We start from the raw sequence: 16,195 nt of genomic DNA on the forward strand, positions 1-16,195 counted from the left end.
AGGGTGACTTGGGAAGTGTACATCTGATCGTCAGTGTAACCCCACTAGTTGGGGTGCAGTAACACCCACATAACAGTGTCTGTGAGGACTCCCACACACCCAGAGCATTGTACCCATCTACCATTGTGATTCTTGCTGTTGTCGATTTGCTGGGATCTAGCCTCACCTAGGAGGCAAGCCTCCAGATACACCTGTGAGCAATTGTTTAATTAGGTTAGCCTCTGGGCTTGCCTGTAGGAGATTATCTGGATTGATTAATTAACGTGGGAAGATCTACGGTAACTCCGTGGCACCATTCCTTGGGATTGAGTCCTGGACTGAATGAAAGGGGAAAGCAAGAGAACACTAGCATTCATCCATCTTTTGCTAAGGGAGGCTGCAGTGTTGGTTAGCTGCCCAGGCTCCTGCTGCTCTGACTCCCCACCATGATGAACTGGGAGCCTAAACAAACCCTTCCTTTCTTATGTCGCTTTGGCCAGGGAGTGTTGTCACAGCCATGAGAAGAGAAATTGCTATGAGTACTTAGTTTGTCTTAGTAAACCCTGAGGCCTATCTGTTGTGCACTCTCGCTAGGTAAGTCTTAAGCCAATGTTAATGCACCTTATTCTGTTTTCTGTCTGATATGACGGACAGGCCCTTCATTTTGCCTGCCTGTATTAGAGGAGCCCCCTCAAATGTGTGCATGATAGAATTCATCAGGGAAAGCAGGCATATGTGATGGCGCACAGTATCAGAGAAGGAAATACATCTGTCTGAGCTCTTAACAGAAGTCTCTAAGTTTTGGATCTCTATTTCTAGACACAGTTTCCAGCAAGCTGCAGAACAACAATGTTTACACTATTGCCAAGAGGAATGTGGAAGGGCAAGACATGCTGTACCAGTCCCTGAAACTCACTAATGGTATTTGGATTTTGGCCGAGCTACGGATCCAACCAGGAAACCCCAATTATACGGTAAGGCCTTTCCCAGAATGTGTTGAATAGATTAGAGTAAGAAGGTAAGAACATTTATTTCTTAGTGCCCTACGGAGATCTGGAGGAAGTACCTCTGACCTGAGATACCCAGAACAAGCATTCAGTAAAGGAGTCCCTAGTTGGCTCTTCTGACATTCAGAAGATATGGTGCTGGGGTGGATCATTTGCATCTGACAAAAAGTAGTTCTGCAAAACCATCACTTCCCTGACACAAAGCAAGGCTTCCTCTTCAGCATCATTTTGGTGCTATAATAAACTGTTAAGGGAAGTGTTTCTAGCTGTGCATCATGGAACACACCTTTAATCCCACCACTTGGTAATCAGAGGCCGGCAGATTGCTGTGCGTTTGAGGCCAGCCAGAGCTTCATAGGTGAGACCCTGTCTCAGAAAGAAAAGAAAATGAATGTTTCTGGAGCTAAGATGTGGCTCAGTGGGTAAGGGTGCTGGCTGGGTAAACATGAGGACCTGGGTTCAGATCCCCAGTACCCACATAAAAGCTGGACCTAACCACACATGCTATAAACCCAGCATTGCAGGAAAGGGAGTCAAAAGGATCGCCGGAGCTTGCTTACTAGCCAGCCCCATGTGCGCTCACACACACACACACACACACACACACACACACACACACACACACACACACACACACACACACACACACACACACACACACACACACACACACACACACACACACACACACACACACACACAGTGGTGAGCTCCGGTTTCAAGGAGAGGCCTGTGATGGAAAGGATAGAACAGGATGCCCAACACACTCCTCTGACTTCTGCACATGGGGACACATGCACACATGCTTGTGCACGCACACACGCACGCAGAATATTTCCTAGCTGGCTTAAACTGAACCTTTCCTTCTTTTGGAGTTCTTGGCCTTGAGAATGTCCACATCTAGACACTACTACCTCAAAGCCATGAGTTGAACAAGTCACAAGTTAATCATTCTTTTTTGGGGGTTGGAGGCTTGAGACAGTGTTTCTCTGTGTATCTTTGTAGACCAGGCTGGCCTCAAGCTCAAAGAGATCCACCTGCCTCTGCCTCCCAAGTGCTGGGATTAAAGGCCTGCACTACCACTGCCTGCACTGCCTGGCCTAATTAATCATTCTTAACCATAGTTTCCTTAGCCTGAAGGGAACTCTCCAGTCTGTAGGTTTCCCCTTTATCTTGAGGAACCTCTTCCAGTATTCCACTGACCTAAAGTAGAAGTTCTGGGGTGGCTTAGTACAGCAGAAACCATTGCTTTGCTAAAGAGCAGAGACTGGTCCCCGAAGCCCTGAGCTCTCTCTGGTGCTGATGTAAAATACCATCTCCAGGTGGGGGCTGCTTGTGATCTGCATTGGGAAGGTAACTTGAGATGGGGAAATACCTTATTCTCGTGTGAGACTGTTTTGAAAGGTGTGATGGGAAGAAGATTCAATATTGACTAGTTCTGAGAAAGGTGAAAAGTCAGACTTGGGAGCCTGCTATTCTTCTGACACCATTCCTTCATTTTGACAGCTGTTGTTTATACTAGCACACATCAAAGGAATAGTACCACCTCAAGCAGACATTTGTAGTGTTTTCCCTGGTATAAGCTGGAATGCCATGTGTGTGCCTACTGCTGAGTCCTGTCATCCTGGGCTTTCACAGTGAGCACATGTGAGCTTTCCCATGAGGTGGACACGCCTCCCTACCATCCCTGCTACTGTCTCTTATCTTTTTTGTTTTGTTTTGTTGTTTGTTTTAGGTTTTTCTGAGACAGGTCTCATAATGTAGCTCTGGCTATCCTAGAATACATTATATAGGCCAGGCTAGCCTCAAACTCAAAAAAATCCATCTGCCTCTGCCTCCCAAGTACTGAAATTAAAGGGAGTTCTGGGATTAAACGCATGTGCCACCAAGCCAGGCTCATGTCTTACTTTTTTCAGAGAGTGATAATCTTACCCTGTCATTTACATTAAGTCCCCGGGACAAGAAGACCCTCTGTTCTCCTCCTACAACAGGTCTTTATTTACTTTTCTTATTTGCTCAAAGTCTGTGTGTATGTTTCTTTTTAACTCACCATTCATTAGTGTATACTTTGTTCCATTTGGGCTAAGTTAAAGAAGCATGTTAATCCCAGAAACCATAGTCAAGAATGATTGGAGAGGAGCAGGTGAGATGACTCAGTAAGTAAAGTCACTTGTCACCGAGCCTGATAACCTACCTGTTCAATTCCCAGACCTACATTGTAAAAGGAGAGAACTGGCCCCCACCAATTGTCCTCTAACCACCATAAGTGAGACTAGACCCTGGTGGCACAGACCTGTGATCCCAGCTATGTGAGAGCTCAGACAGGAAGATCACAAATTCAAGGCCAGACTGGGTAACCTCAGAGACTGTATCAAAGAAAAATCATATTCAAAATCATGTGATCTTTTTTTAAGTAGACAAGTGATGTGTAGAGTTCATGTGTTTGTTAATGGTTCCTAAAGCTCATTGTTTGAGAAGGGCTGTTCACTCTCTTAGATATAATTAACACTTTACAACATACTTCATTTGGAAATAATTGAGAACTCACACGGTTCAGTGGGACTTTTTGCCTTAACCCAGTTTTTGTACTGGTAATGGTATCTTACACATAGTATACTTTCAAAACTAGAAAATAACTGACATTAAAAGAATGACTTGTTTTTTCTGTGTGGGTGGAGTTGTTTGTGTTTTGTTTTTGTTTGTTTTTGAGACAAGGTTTTATTTTGTAGCCTTAGCTGGCCTGGAATTCACTATATAAACCAGGCTGGCCTCAAACTCAGAGATTCAGCTGCCTCTACCTCTGAGGTACTGGAATGTAACCTTAGCCCTGGAAAACACTCATTGGTTCTCCTACAATGATTGTGCCATTTTGAAAATATTATAGAAAATAAATCATACATCAGATAGCCTATCTTTTATTTGTGTCTATTGGTTTGTGCGTGTGTAGTCATGTGTGTCAGTGCATGTGTGTCTTAGTGTTCTGTTGCTGTGAAGAGATACCATGACCACAGCAACTCTTACAAAGGAAAACATTTAATTGGGGCTGGCTTACAGTTCAGAAGTTTAGTCCATTATTGTCATGGTGGAAAACATGGCAACCCAAAGGCAGACATGGTGCTGGAGAAGAAGCTGAGAGTTCTATATCCAAATAGACAGCCAGCAGAGAGATAGAGAACATTTGAAACCCCAAAGCCCAGCCCCCAATGACACGCTTTGTCCAACAGGACCACAACTGCTCTAACAAGGTCATACCTCTCCATGATTGGCTTCGTGTGGTTGCATCTGACTTATGAACTTTGTTACTTCCAGATTAGTCAAGATGAAGATGGATCAGAGTCTGAGGACTAGTTGACCTTAGTATTATGCTTAAGAAAATAACTAAAATTGGCCTTTGTTAGCAAATAAAAATCATTGTACTCTGAAAAAAAAAAAAGAATAAATAAAGAGTCTGGGTCTTGGCCTAGTGGCACACCTCTGATCCTTTACAACACTCAGAAGGCAGAGGCAGGCAGATCTCTGCATTTGAGGCTACCCTGGTCTACATAGAAAGTTCCAGAGTAGTCAGGGCAATATAGTGAGACCTTGTCTTTGTGGAACCCTTTTTAAGCTATACCCATCTTCCATAATACTCTTTTTGTTGTTTCAGAGGGGTTTTGCTATTGTTCTAGAGTCTTGGGGGGTGGTGCTTTTACTTTTTCTGAGGAAACAGGCCCTCTGTATCCTAGTCTGGCTTTGAACTACTGATCATCTTGTGTCCACCACTTTAATGCAGGAATTACAAGCCTGAGCTATAATTCCCAGATTTCTTTTAGGCAGTGTCTCAGTCTTGTAGCCTAAGTCGGCCCCAAGCATATTACATAGCCCAGGTTGTCCTGGGACTCATAGTACTCCTTCTGCCTCAGCCTCCCAGGTGCTGGGATAAAATGAAAGAGCTCCCTTTGTAGTTTTAAATGATAAATGTAGTTCTTTCCACGCACCCTTTCCTAACCTCGATTCTCCTCGTGACTAAGTTTCCTATGTCTACAGTACCATTTCAGTCACCAGAAGCACTTGGCATGGGTCTAATCCATTCTCTAAAGTGGCACTCCAGACTTGAGAATCTCTCAGATCCATTCCCTGCCCTTCATCCTGTACACCCATTGTACTATTGTTAGGGTCTCAACTCAACATTAAGGAAGAAAAGTATCTGGTTGAGCCAGTACTAGTACATGGAAGCCTCAGAGACCCTTAGTCTCATAAGAGTAGTTGATAAAGTACTTCCCCCAGGCTGATCATTACATTCCATAAAACGGTATTTAGGCCATGTGGGAGGTACACTCCTGTGATCTCAGTGCTTGAGAGGCAGAGGCAGGAGGTTTGTTGCAAGTATCAGTCTTGATACTCAGAAAAGGAAGGAGAGGGAGGAAAACTGTTTATATCCTATAAAGGTAAGGCCACATCCCTACACAAGTGAGTCTCTCTGACTTGAGTAGGACAAGTGACTCTTTTTGGTAGATCTGGGTGTTTGTTCCTGGCTGGTATAGAAGGCATATCACATAAGCATGATAGTAGTTCAAAAACTAAAACCTGGGAAAGGTTTCTTTTCTCCTAGTCACCATACAAAAATGAAACCTAGGGTTCTGGCTACATTGAACAGACTTCCACCTTTGCTAAGGGAAGGGGTGGGACAAAGAGCACCATATTGGCAGAAAGGCACTAACTCTCTTTAACCTGCGGGCTAACGCCCCTTAGCTGTGTCTCTTTGCTTCTCTCTCACTCTCTTGAAGCATATATTCTCCCAGTAGAATTTTCCACATTGGCAGTGGAGAGGTTATAGGGGAAAAGTTACAAGAATTGTCTATACTATGAGAAATTTAAAAGTTGGGAAATGTGGGTGGGGAGATGACAGTCACATGGTGTTTTACAGTCATCTGTAACTCCAGTTCCAGGGGCCCTGACACTCTTCTTGCCTCTGGTGGAACTAGGCACACACATGGTCAGTACTTACATGCAAGCAAAACACTCATACACATAAAATTTTCAAAAGTAAATAAAACCTTTTTTAACTTCAAAAAAAAAAAAAAAAAAAAAAAAAGGTTGGGTACGGCAGCAAACATTGATCCCAGTGCTGAGGAGGCAGAGACAGGAGGTCCAGCCAGTCCAGACAAATGGGTGAGCTCCAGGATCAGGGAAGAGACCTTGTCTCAAAAATAAAGTGGAAACTGATGAGGATAACTAGTGTCAGTCCCTGGCCCCAACTGTATCCACACCTGCACACACTAACATGAACAACAGCACACAACCAAAAACAAAAAAGGCAATAAGGGTTGTAGACAAGATTCTCAGATAAATTTGAGGGTGGCGGGGAGGGCAGATCTAAAGCTGCAACTTGTACCCTATCTATATTTTTACATTAGTTGTAGGTTGCTTTGTTTTATTTACATTTGTCAGAATTCCCTTCATGACTGATAATAGACTAGCAATTTTGCAAATGTCCTGGAGACTGTAAAAGACCAGTGAGGTAGCTCTGCAGGGATGCACTCGTGGTCCTGCTAATCCAATCCTAACTGGGTCCCAATCCCTGAGACCCATGTGGTGAAAGAGTAAATCAACTCCCCACAAGTTGCCTCCTAACCTCCAAACATAGGTGCACACATACAAATAAATAAAAATGGCTTTAAATAAGTATCCCACAGCATTCTTTTATGTGTATGTATACACATTTGTGTGTGTATGTGTGTGCATTTGTTAGCCAGAGGTTGAAAGCAGTGTCTTCTTCAATCACTTTCCACCTTATTTTTAGACATTGTTTCTCTCTGAGCTCACCATTTGGCTAGAGTGGCTGACCACCACACCATGGGGATCCTGGTGTTTCCACCTTCCCTCAGCACTGGGATCACAGACATCTGTCACTGTGTCCAGCTTTTTACATCGGTTCTAGGGATCATGTGTTCGTGCTTATATGACAACCGCTTTACCTACTGAGCCCTCTCCGCAGCTCTGTTTTGTTTTTTATGAGATAGTGACTCACTCTAGCCCAGGCTGGCCTGGAACTCGCTGTGTAGCTGAGGCTGGCTTCAAACCCACAGCAGTCCTCCCACCTCAGCCTCCCAAGTGCTGGTATTTAAGTTTTTAGGCTGTTAGTGTTTCAGGAAATTCAGAATTGGCCAGAATGTTTTTACCTTTTTTTTTTTCCCAAAGTATTTCCATGTTGGGTATTATGGTAAATCATCCACGTTCTCTCTACAAAGAGAGTAAAGAGGTAAAATAATGTAAAATCTCACGGCAATACACTGTGGAGGATAACTTATTTTATGATAGAATATATTTTGCATGCTTTGCTGGTATTATTAATATTTTGCTTAACCCTAATACAATTAAAGAGTTCAAATTTGGGCTTAATTCTTGTTCTTTATCATGAGAATCTTAATGTTGATGTTAATTTGATAATTGTTGAACTAAAAGAAGAGACAGTGGTGGAGGAATAAAGTGTTATCAGAAATGTCTGATCCCCCTGTCTAAAGAGGGAGAAAATGCCTTGAAGCAGCTGGCATGAGCTGCTGTCCAGTTATATGTGTCTTTTGTGCCCTGGCTTCCTCTATTAGTGTCTATACGTTCCTCGGTGGTACAGAAAGAACCAGCCCCGTGGACCTTTACTTAACATGACTCTGTCCTCCTGAAATTGGGACTGACATCCATATCAGACAGAGGAACTGAGATCAGCAGCTCAAAGGACTGTCACCAAGTTAAGGGGTTTCTTTGGTACTGGCCTCTGCACCCTTGGCAGAGCCTCAGAGCAGTGGCCCCATGGGATCATGTGGGCTGTAGGGAGACACACAGCACAGCTTGATTACCAACAAAGTTGAAGTTCTGAAATCCATGGTTTGTATTAATGTGAGTTCTCTGTTTGGCTGTTCCAGTCGTAGAGTGTCTCAGGATGTCAGAAACTGTCTGCTTGACCTGAATGCTTGAATGCATTTAGAACCAGTACCATCTCCATGCTAATCTACTTTCTCCTCCTTTTCACAGCTGTCGCTGAAGTGTAGAGCCCCTGAAGTCTCTCAGTACATCTATCAGGTCTACGACAGCATTTTGAAAAACTAATAAATGGGTCCTGTACCCTCCGGCCACCCTGTAATCGGTGCAAGCCAAGAACTCTTAACTGAAAGATGTCGTACTGCTGTGTAGAGCCTGAACCCAAACACTGCGCCACCTACCCTGGTAGTGACAGTCACCCTGTGCTGACATTAGCATTCACCCTGTTGGATAGGCTAGCTTCCTGTGACACGTGTATCCGCCGCTTGCTTCCGTCATTCCCCACCTCTGCCACCTGCTGCTGCTCTCAGTCCTTCCTTGTGAGCTTCTCCATGCTGTGCCAATGGCTAGTTTTTTCTATACCCTCTTCTGAGTGTAGTTTGATATTTTGTAATCAAAAGCTCATTTCACAGGCAGAAAAAGGTAACAAATTAATTAAAGCAAGGAAAAGTGTCACTGAAACATAAACTGCACCTTATTGTTTTATATTTTTGTACAGATGAGAAATTGAGGTAGAATAATGAGTAGAAAGGGTTAACTGACCATCATCAGGCAGTCTTAGAAAAGATACAGGTACAGCCCCTAGCCCCTTCTTGGGAGGTGGGGGAGGGTCCTCTTGTCTGTGGCAGCCTTGCTCCTGGTCATCTGCATTTTCACTTTTCCCTCTCTTTCCAAATCCGTTCCTTGGCCAAGCCTTCAAGCTCCCATATGTCCCATGCTCTCTCATTTGGTTACTCCATGCTTGGCAGTGGTGGTCTTCATAGATGTTTCAGAAGTGCAGGGACACTGGGCCTGTAGGCACAAAGCTGAGAGATGGTAGAACTCTAATCATCCTGACTGAGGAAGCTGAGGAGAGAGGAGTGAGAAAGAATCACATCACTCCCCCTGCTCCCTCCCCCCTCCTTCTCTCTGGTCCTCAGGGCCAAGTCACATCAAAAGTCAGGGTTTTAGAGTTAGAATAGACCTTAATGGCTTATCCAACCTTGTTTTTCTACAAAGAAAGGTAACAGGCAAAAAGTTTACTACTGCCGGGGCCTGGCTCTTGAGTAGCAGAGCTAAGGCTGGTTCCCTGAAGCTTCATCGGCTTCCCGGTATGGCTGGCTCATGGTTGTTCTTTTCCTCAAAGTCCTCTGCCTTTCCTGTACTGCCTGTGGCTCTTTCCATACTCCATGCTGAGTTTGGTGCTCCACCATTCACTGGTGTCAGGTGGCAGCTGACATCTTCTCAGTTACCTGAATGTACATCCAGGTAACAAGAGTGAAATGGAGCTAACATTTGCCAGGCTCTCCTAGAGCCACAGCTCTGGAGGCCAGCCAGTGAGTGTAGAGATACTGCCAGCTCTTGTTGTCCCTCAGCTCTCTGATCTGTTCTTCATCCATGGTACTCAAGCTCTGAAGCAAAGCAAGATCATCTCAGAAGGCCATGTAGTTCTTGTCATCTCTCAGAGGGCTGGGGATATGCTCAAAGAATGCCTCTTACCCACTACCTTGCTCAGTCCTGTTCACAATGTTTGAGATGTGGCACAGCCTGGCACCTGGTATTGTGGGTCGATTCAGAGTTCCCCTCTCAAGTCAGCAGCATGCCAGGATCCAAAGACCTCATGCTGGACTCAGCCCTAACCCACTGGACCCAGAGGAGAGGTTGTGGAAAATCAGAGTAGAGACCACCTTCCTTCAGCCGCATTTCCTCCCAGTTGCAAAGCTTCTCTCAAGTTTTATAGGCCTTGAGAATCTTTAAGAGGACTGCTGGCTGGTGGAAAGGAAATGCATCCCTCCCTCACCATGTGGGGAATAGGAAATACTGCAGGGTTGTGTGGGAGGCAGGTAGGTTGGTGATATGTTGGGTAGAAAAGCAAGTTGACAACATTCCCTTGTTGAGACTCATTCATGGAGTCAGTTGAAATGAGTGGTATAAGGGGTTCACACTCCAAACACAGTTTTCTCATCTCAAAGCAAGCTGTAATTCCCAAAAGAAGAGTATGTGTCAGGGCACGCAGGGAGAACAATTTTGTGCCAGGATGAGTTTACCCCTGAAATTGAGGCCCCTCGGCCTTTCCACCAGTGGCAGATAACAATGCTGTTCTCTGCTGGCCTAACTGAGCCAATCGGTGATGTCTGACCTGTGGGGAAGCCATCTCTGTCTTCACCCCAGGCCGAGTTAGGGAGGGACACTCCTTCACATGAAAGGGCCTCTCCTGAAGAGGCAGTGTGTTGCCTCTGCCACGGCTTCCCTTCAGGCCCCTTTCAAGCTTGACCAGATTGGGAGAGCTAGGGTCAAGTTCCCCTGTCTCCATTCTCCTTGGCCTAAGCATGTGTCTGATGGGAACTTGAGTACTGAGGCCAGAGCTCTTTCGGGTCAGATTCCCCCAGTGTCTGTCCTCAGCCAAGCCTGGTCCATGTGTCTGTGTTGTGAAGCTTGGGATGCTGGAGTCAGGTGTGTAAGGGTAAAGGTTGCCCTAAGAATGCTTATTCTTCTGTTTTGTTGGGATTTGTTCTTTGGGGGGGGAGGGGGGAACTTGACCTTGTGTATTCATCAATAAACTCATTTACACAAAATAAAGTTTGTGGTGTATACTGTGTTCTCTGGACTGACACGCCCAGACAAAACATAGCTGGCCAGAGAAGAGACATTAATAACCTGTTTTGTTGTCATTGTTTTTAATGGCCCCAGTCCTCCCAGATGAAATCAGGATTGAGAAAAAGCCTTTATCTCAGGAAGTCACCTGTTGTTCAAGTGTCAAGTCACCACAACTTGAGGAAGGTGTGTGCAGGGCAACCAGTCTCTGGCAGGTGTTCCCAGGACACTGGGTAGAATGGCAGTAGCCTTTGTCCCCCTGGGTTGTCAGTATCTGCCAGCAGAGCCAAGGGCAGAAACATATCAGAGCCGATGCCCAGCACCTATTACCCAGGATGTCTCTCAGTACTTGGGTGCAAAAGCCATTTGAACCCGGTGTCCACATGTTCCCAAGCAAATGGCATAGCCACTGCTTTAAAAAAAAAAAAAATCAGCCCAAGAAGTCCAGAACTGTTTTTGTATTGTCCCTGGGCAAGTCCTTGCATATCTCACAAGTTTAGTCAGTTTGGAGTTTTCATCACTTAGTCACCCAGAGTAGTTGCTTTTGGTGTTGGTGTCGAGACAGTGCACTGACTATGGCAACTAGGGCCCTCTGCTGGGCTTCCAAGCTCTAGGGGATCTCTGGGAAAGAACAGGTCCCTAAATTGAAGTTCAGGTCATGCTACTGAAGAGCAGTCTTTTTTTTTTTTTTAAGATTTATTTATTTATCATGTACAGTGTTCTGCCTCCATGTATGCCTGCAGGCCAGAAGAAGGCACCAGATCTCATTACAGATGGTTGTGAGCCACCATGCGATTGCTGGGAATTGAACTCAGGACCTCTGGAAGAGCAGCCAGTGCTCTTAACCTCTGAGCCATCATTCCAGCCCTGAAAAACAATCTTAAGATCTATCAGGATAAGATCATGCAAAGCCCCCAGAGGGACTCAGCTCAGGTGCAGGTGATCTGCAGAGCTTTCAATGAGGGAGTCAAGGTGAGGGCGAGATGGCCCAGTGGTAACTGAGTCACATCCCTGGAACCCACATGGCGGGAGGAGAGAACCAATGCCCAAAAGTTTCTCTCTGAGCTACACACACACACACACTATAGCATGCCTACAAAGACACACATACAAAGACACAATAAATAAATTACTTTTAAAAAATTGAATACCTAAGGTTAATATTAAACCAGTCAGAACTCACTGTCAGAGTACCTGTTCATCTATGCTCATCTACAGTAGTACTTGGGTTGCTGTGGTAGATAAAGCTCTCGGTGCCCATAGTACTTGCTTATCCTGTTCCCCTGCCCTGCTGAATTCAGCGTCACCTGCTTTTCAGGGGAGATGCGGCACCACATATGACTGCATGGCAGTCTCCTCTTTCACTCCATAAAGGTCCTCCCTCCTACTCGCTATATCCATCCAGCTTTGCTGAGCCCTAAGGATGACCATATGCTCAGTGCAGCTGACCACCCCCAGCCCCGCCCCCCCATCCAATTTCAACCCCAGATTACACTGTTCTCTGCCCCTGGGATGGGCATTGGGTCTGTTGTTTCTGTCAATTCTCTGGCCTGGGCCTTCCTTCCTCCTCCCACTGCATGAATTAGTACTTCCGGTCTTGCTTGGACCCTGATTTTTCCCTGCCACCCTCAGCTCTTAGAAGCAAGAGCCGGTGTATTTTAATAGCTGGTATGGCACTTGGGAAAGATCACACCTCCCCCGTTGTTACCCATTTCTATCTCCTGAACACTAATCCTAGAATCCCAGCCAGCCCCCAGACATGGTATTAGCAGCAAGGATGTTTCTTGAAAAGTTTCACGTTGGCTTTGAACTTGCCTTTTCAATTTCCCGTTTAGCTTTTGCCCTGCCATGCTTGATGGCTGCCAACCAGGGGAAGATGCGGTTGGGGTTGGTCAGACCAGAGATTCTTGGTTGGAGAAGTGGCTTGGGAGCATTTGTTTGGGGACAACACTGCCATCTCAAGGATCTCAGGCCGAATCCCAGCACCTTAACTGAGAAAGTGCCTGTTGGTAAGGAGGATGGAAGGGTGAATTTCAGTATTAGCTGGCTCTCCTTCCATTCACACTCACAGCGGGCTGGCCTCTGACATTTCAGTGGGAGTCCTCAGCTCTGATGGGATAGGAGTGGGTATGACCTTTGTCTCCTTCCATGCTCTGGCTTCAGATGCTACAGAGGGCACTTACTCACCTAGAACCTGAATTTGTGGGGTTGCCCCTCAGCCACCAGGTATCCTCAGCTGAACCAGAGCTTTGTGAACAAGAGCCACAAAGCCAAACCCATCCAAGGACCAAACCCCGTAAGCTTTCCCAGCAAAGTAATCCTTGTGACATAGAAGAGCAAACAGGCCCAAATTGACTCTCAGCAAAGTGAAATGAATTAGCTTCAATTCAGGGAAAATACACTATTTTACAAAGATCTAACTATTACTGTTTCTTTCTCAAATAAAAAATAAGCAATGCTTTAAATGACATTCCACTGAGGGATAGTATGAGGTCCCGTAATCTGTAGGGGAGACCTTTGCTGGATTTCTTATTTCTAGTCCCCCCTCAAGCTGAAATGGACCTGTGTCCTGGGGGAGTAACAGAAAGCTTCAATCATCAGGCAAGATGGGGATGAAAGATTTTTGAGATACAGTGGGAAAGTGTCCTGGATGATTTAATCAAGCTAAGAGGATATCAGTGACTCTACTGGAATCCCTTGGGGTCAGTCACATCTGATTCCCACGCAGCCCCAAAGTACTGCTCTAAGAGAAGGGGCCCTGACCTTCCCAGTCCTAATCTTGTTCCAAGCTTTGGAGGAGGATGCAATCCTGATGGGGAAAACCCTTGGCAGATGAGTACAAACCAGTTTCTCCTCGAAACCCTAGAGGTATTTAATGCCCAACTGTGATGCCCTGCTCTCCAGTACAGGACTGAGTAGAAGACCTCCTGGTGGTTTGGATTAGTGATAGTTAATTTTCATTGTCAACGTCACTGGATTTGCAATGACCGAGGAAACACATCTCAGAAGTTTAACTGAAGCGGGGGAAACCCACCTGAATGTAGGTGGCACCATCCCGTGTACTAAATAAGAAGGCAAAGGGGAAAAATTGAGCTTCACCTATCATTCACCTCTGCTTCCTGGTTGCCCACATAGTGCCAGCCACCTCTCATTCCCACCACTTTGCCTTCTGGCCACAATAGACCGTCCCCATAAGCCATAGCCAAAATAAGCCCTATCTCCCTGAAATCACTTTTGTCATGTATTTGCTTCACTAAGAAAAGAACTAGAACAGGGTCTTTGAGACTCTTGGCGGGGGTGGGGAGTGGAGGGGGGCAGGAAGCAGTCAAGAAGGCTCATAAACCACAGCATGAGGTCAGAGGATGTGTGGGAGTTCTCCCCTTCCAATCCCAGGGACCAAACCCAGGTCCTCAAGCTGCTAGCAGTAGGCGCTTGCACAGGCTGACATCTTGCAGCCAGAGACCTTGTCTTAACCTCTCTCGATATCTTCTGACTCCTTTCTTCCAGCCTGTGGGGGTCTGTCATGTCTCTGGACTCTCTCCTCAAGCCCCTACAATTGCTCCGCTGACCTCTCTAAAGTGCTGGCCTGCTCTGCCCTCCCAGACACCTTCCTTGACTTAGAACACAGAGCGATTTATCTTTGGCTTCCCCACTGGACTGTGAGCCCTCTGCTGAGCTTTTCCGTAGTTGCCTAGATAGTGACTCAGCCTTTGCATTCCACATTTTGCATTGAAGTACCAGGAGTTACTTATCTTTTCTCAACCTCAGTAATCTCATCTGTAAAATGGGGAAAACAGAACCTACTTCATGGAATGTTCTGGGGGTGTTTAACTTCAGGATTTAGGCAAAGCTCTTACCACACTGGGATGTTACCTACTAATAAAAACATGTTGGTGAGGATTGTTTGAGGATAAATACAAGAGAAACTGCGCCCTCGAGCCTGCAAATGCTAGGATCTCACAGAGGAGAGGGACTGCAGTTTTAGAAGAGTGGAGGTCATGCTTTGGCAGGGGACCAGCTTTGCTTGGCGCTAGCCTGGCCTGCTGTTCCCTGCCGCAGTGAAGGGCGAGAGTGACCACCCTCCACTCTGTCCTCCAGGGGTGGAGGCGCAAGAACCTGGATATCAGCACCCAGGGCAGGACACACGCTGGGCACCTGCCAGTCACTGACTGACTAGACCGGTAAGGGTCAGAAGGACACAACGTGGGGAGGAGGGGACCAACAGCCCAGCCGGGGGGGGGGGCGGTGTCAGGGTAAGTGGCTTTGAGGATAGAGAATCGCAATGAAAACACAAGCTCGGGGGCCTTTCCGGTCCCCGCCTCCAACTCCTTCAGGTTCGAGTCACATTTTCCCGGGGGAAGAGTCGGGAGGGAGATGAAGGTCGAGGTTAGGGACTGGGGAGCTGGTCCCGCGGCGCCCGAGTGAATCCGTCGGGCTCGGGGACCCAGCGGAACCCCCCGCGCCCGCCTCCCCCTCCGCTGGTGCGAGTGGGGCGGTGCGCTCCGCAGGGCGAGCAGCTGAGCGACCCTCAGTGCTGCGGCCCCCCGCGCCCCAGCCCGCCGCGCCCGGGCCGCGGGCGGCGCCCCTCACTCTCCCCCGGGCGGGGGAGCCCAAGGCAGCGCCGGAGCCCGGGGGGAGCGCGGCCCCCGCCAGCCAGGGCAGGGGCAGGCAGCGGGACGGCCCGGGTAAGCGGGAGGAGGAGGAGCGGGCCGTGGGGTGAGGGCGGCCTGGGGGGTGGGTGGCGGGAAGCTGCCGCGGGAGTGGAGCTGGGGCCGGAAGCCAGAGGGGTTCCTGCAGCCCCCACACCTGCCACCGATCGGGTCATCGGGAGCCCGACATCCGCCGGTGCCCCCACCCCCACGGGAACGTGGTGGGGACACACCGAGCGAGGACGTACGACCTGGCCGTTAGGATCCCCAGAAGCCCCTGACCTCCCCTGTGTGAGGTAGAGACCCAAGTCTAGGCCGGGAAAGGGACTGGAAAGAGGCTGTGGCCCGAGTATGTGACCCCTAGCTCTTGCGGGGAGCCGGCTGCAGAATCACTGCAGAATGCAGGCTCTGGGGAAGCTTAGGGGGCCTGGGCCCTGCTTCCTAGGACAGACCTTTCACCCCCATATAACTATGCATGTGGGTTTAGTAAAACGCTTGGACCCAGAATCTGTGCCTGGAAGAAGGAGGGGGTATCTTTCCCCTTTGAGTTGGGGACAGGGCCACACTTAGGCCTGGTAGTTCCAGAGTCTGGCCCATGCCTAGGGGGCTGTTCTTGCACCTACTCCTTGGCTTCCAGACTGTGCCTGGTTTTTGTTTCTGCTACTACTAAGAATGAGTTGGTTTTGGGGCTTGAGAATCTGCAGGTAGTATACATCCTGAAACCTCCAAGCTGCCACACCCAGAGTGACTCCTGACTGCTTCCTTGTTCTTTGCCCTCTCTTAATTGCCCAGGACTCCCCCATCCCCACCTGCCTGTGCTGTTATGTAATTAACCCAGCTGAGTCTCTTTGCCAAGCTGGCAGCATCCAGGGATGCCCCAGAGGCCTAAGGACCTGAAGGGATGCATGTGGTGGGAGGGTTGGTCCTGTCTCAGCTCAGCAGATGAGCACCTGTTGGGGAAGGAACATGCAT

General features: G+C 47.5%; 1 protein-coding gene across 3 annotated transcripts in view; it reads left to right on the forward strand.

Moving 5' to 3' along the window:
• Positions 1–9,401, forward strand: part of Ap2b1 (adaptor related protein complex 2 subunit beta 1) — a 112,199-nt gene extending 102,798 nt beyond the window's left edge. For all 3 annotated transcript variants that reach the window (XM_027426462.2, XM_027426464.2, XM_027426463.2), the window contains 2 exons: positions 799–953; positions 7,995–9,401. In XM_027426462.2, coding sequence (XP_027282263.1) covers positions 799–953; positions 7,995–8,069 — 230 coding nt within the window. In that variant the 3' untranslated portion in view covers positions 8,070–9,401. The remainder of the gene's footprint in view (positions 1–798; positions 954–7,994) is intronic.
• The last annotated feature ends 6,794 nt before the right edge of the window (positions 9,402–16,195 follow it).

Source organism: Cricetulus griseus, chromosome 7, assembly GCF_003668045.3.
Source record: "Cricetulus griseus strain 17A/GY chromosome 7, alternate assembly CriGri-PICRH-1.0, whole genome shotgun sequence".
NCBI classification, from domain to species: Eukaryota; Metazoa; Chordata; class Mammalia; order Rodentia; family Cricetidae; genus Cricetulus; species Cricetulus griseus.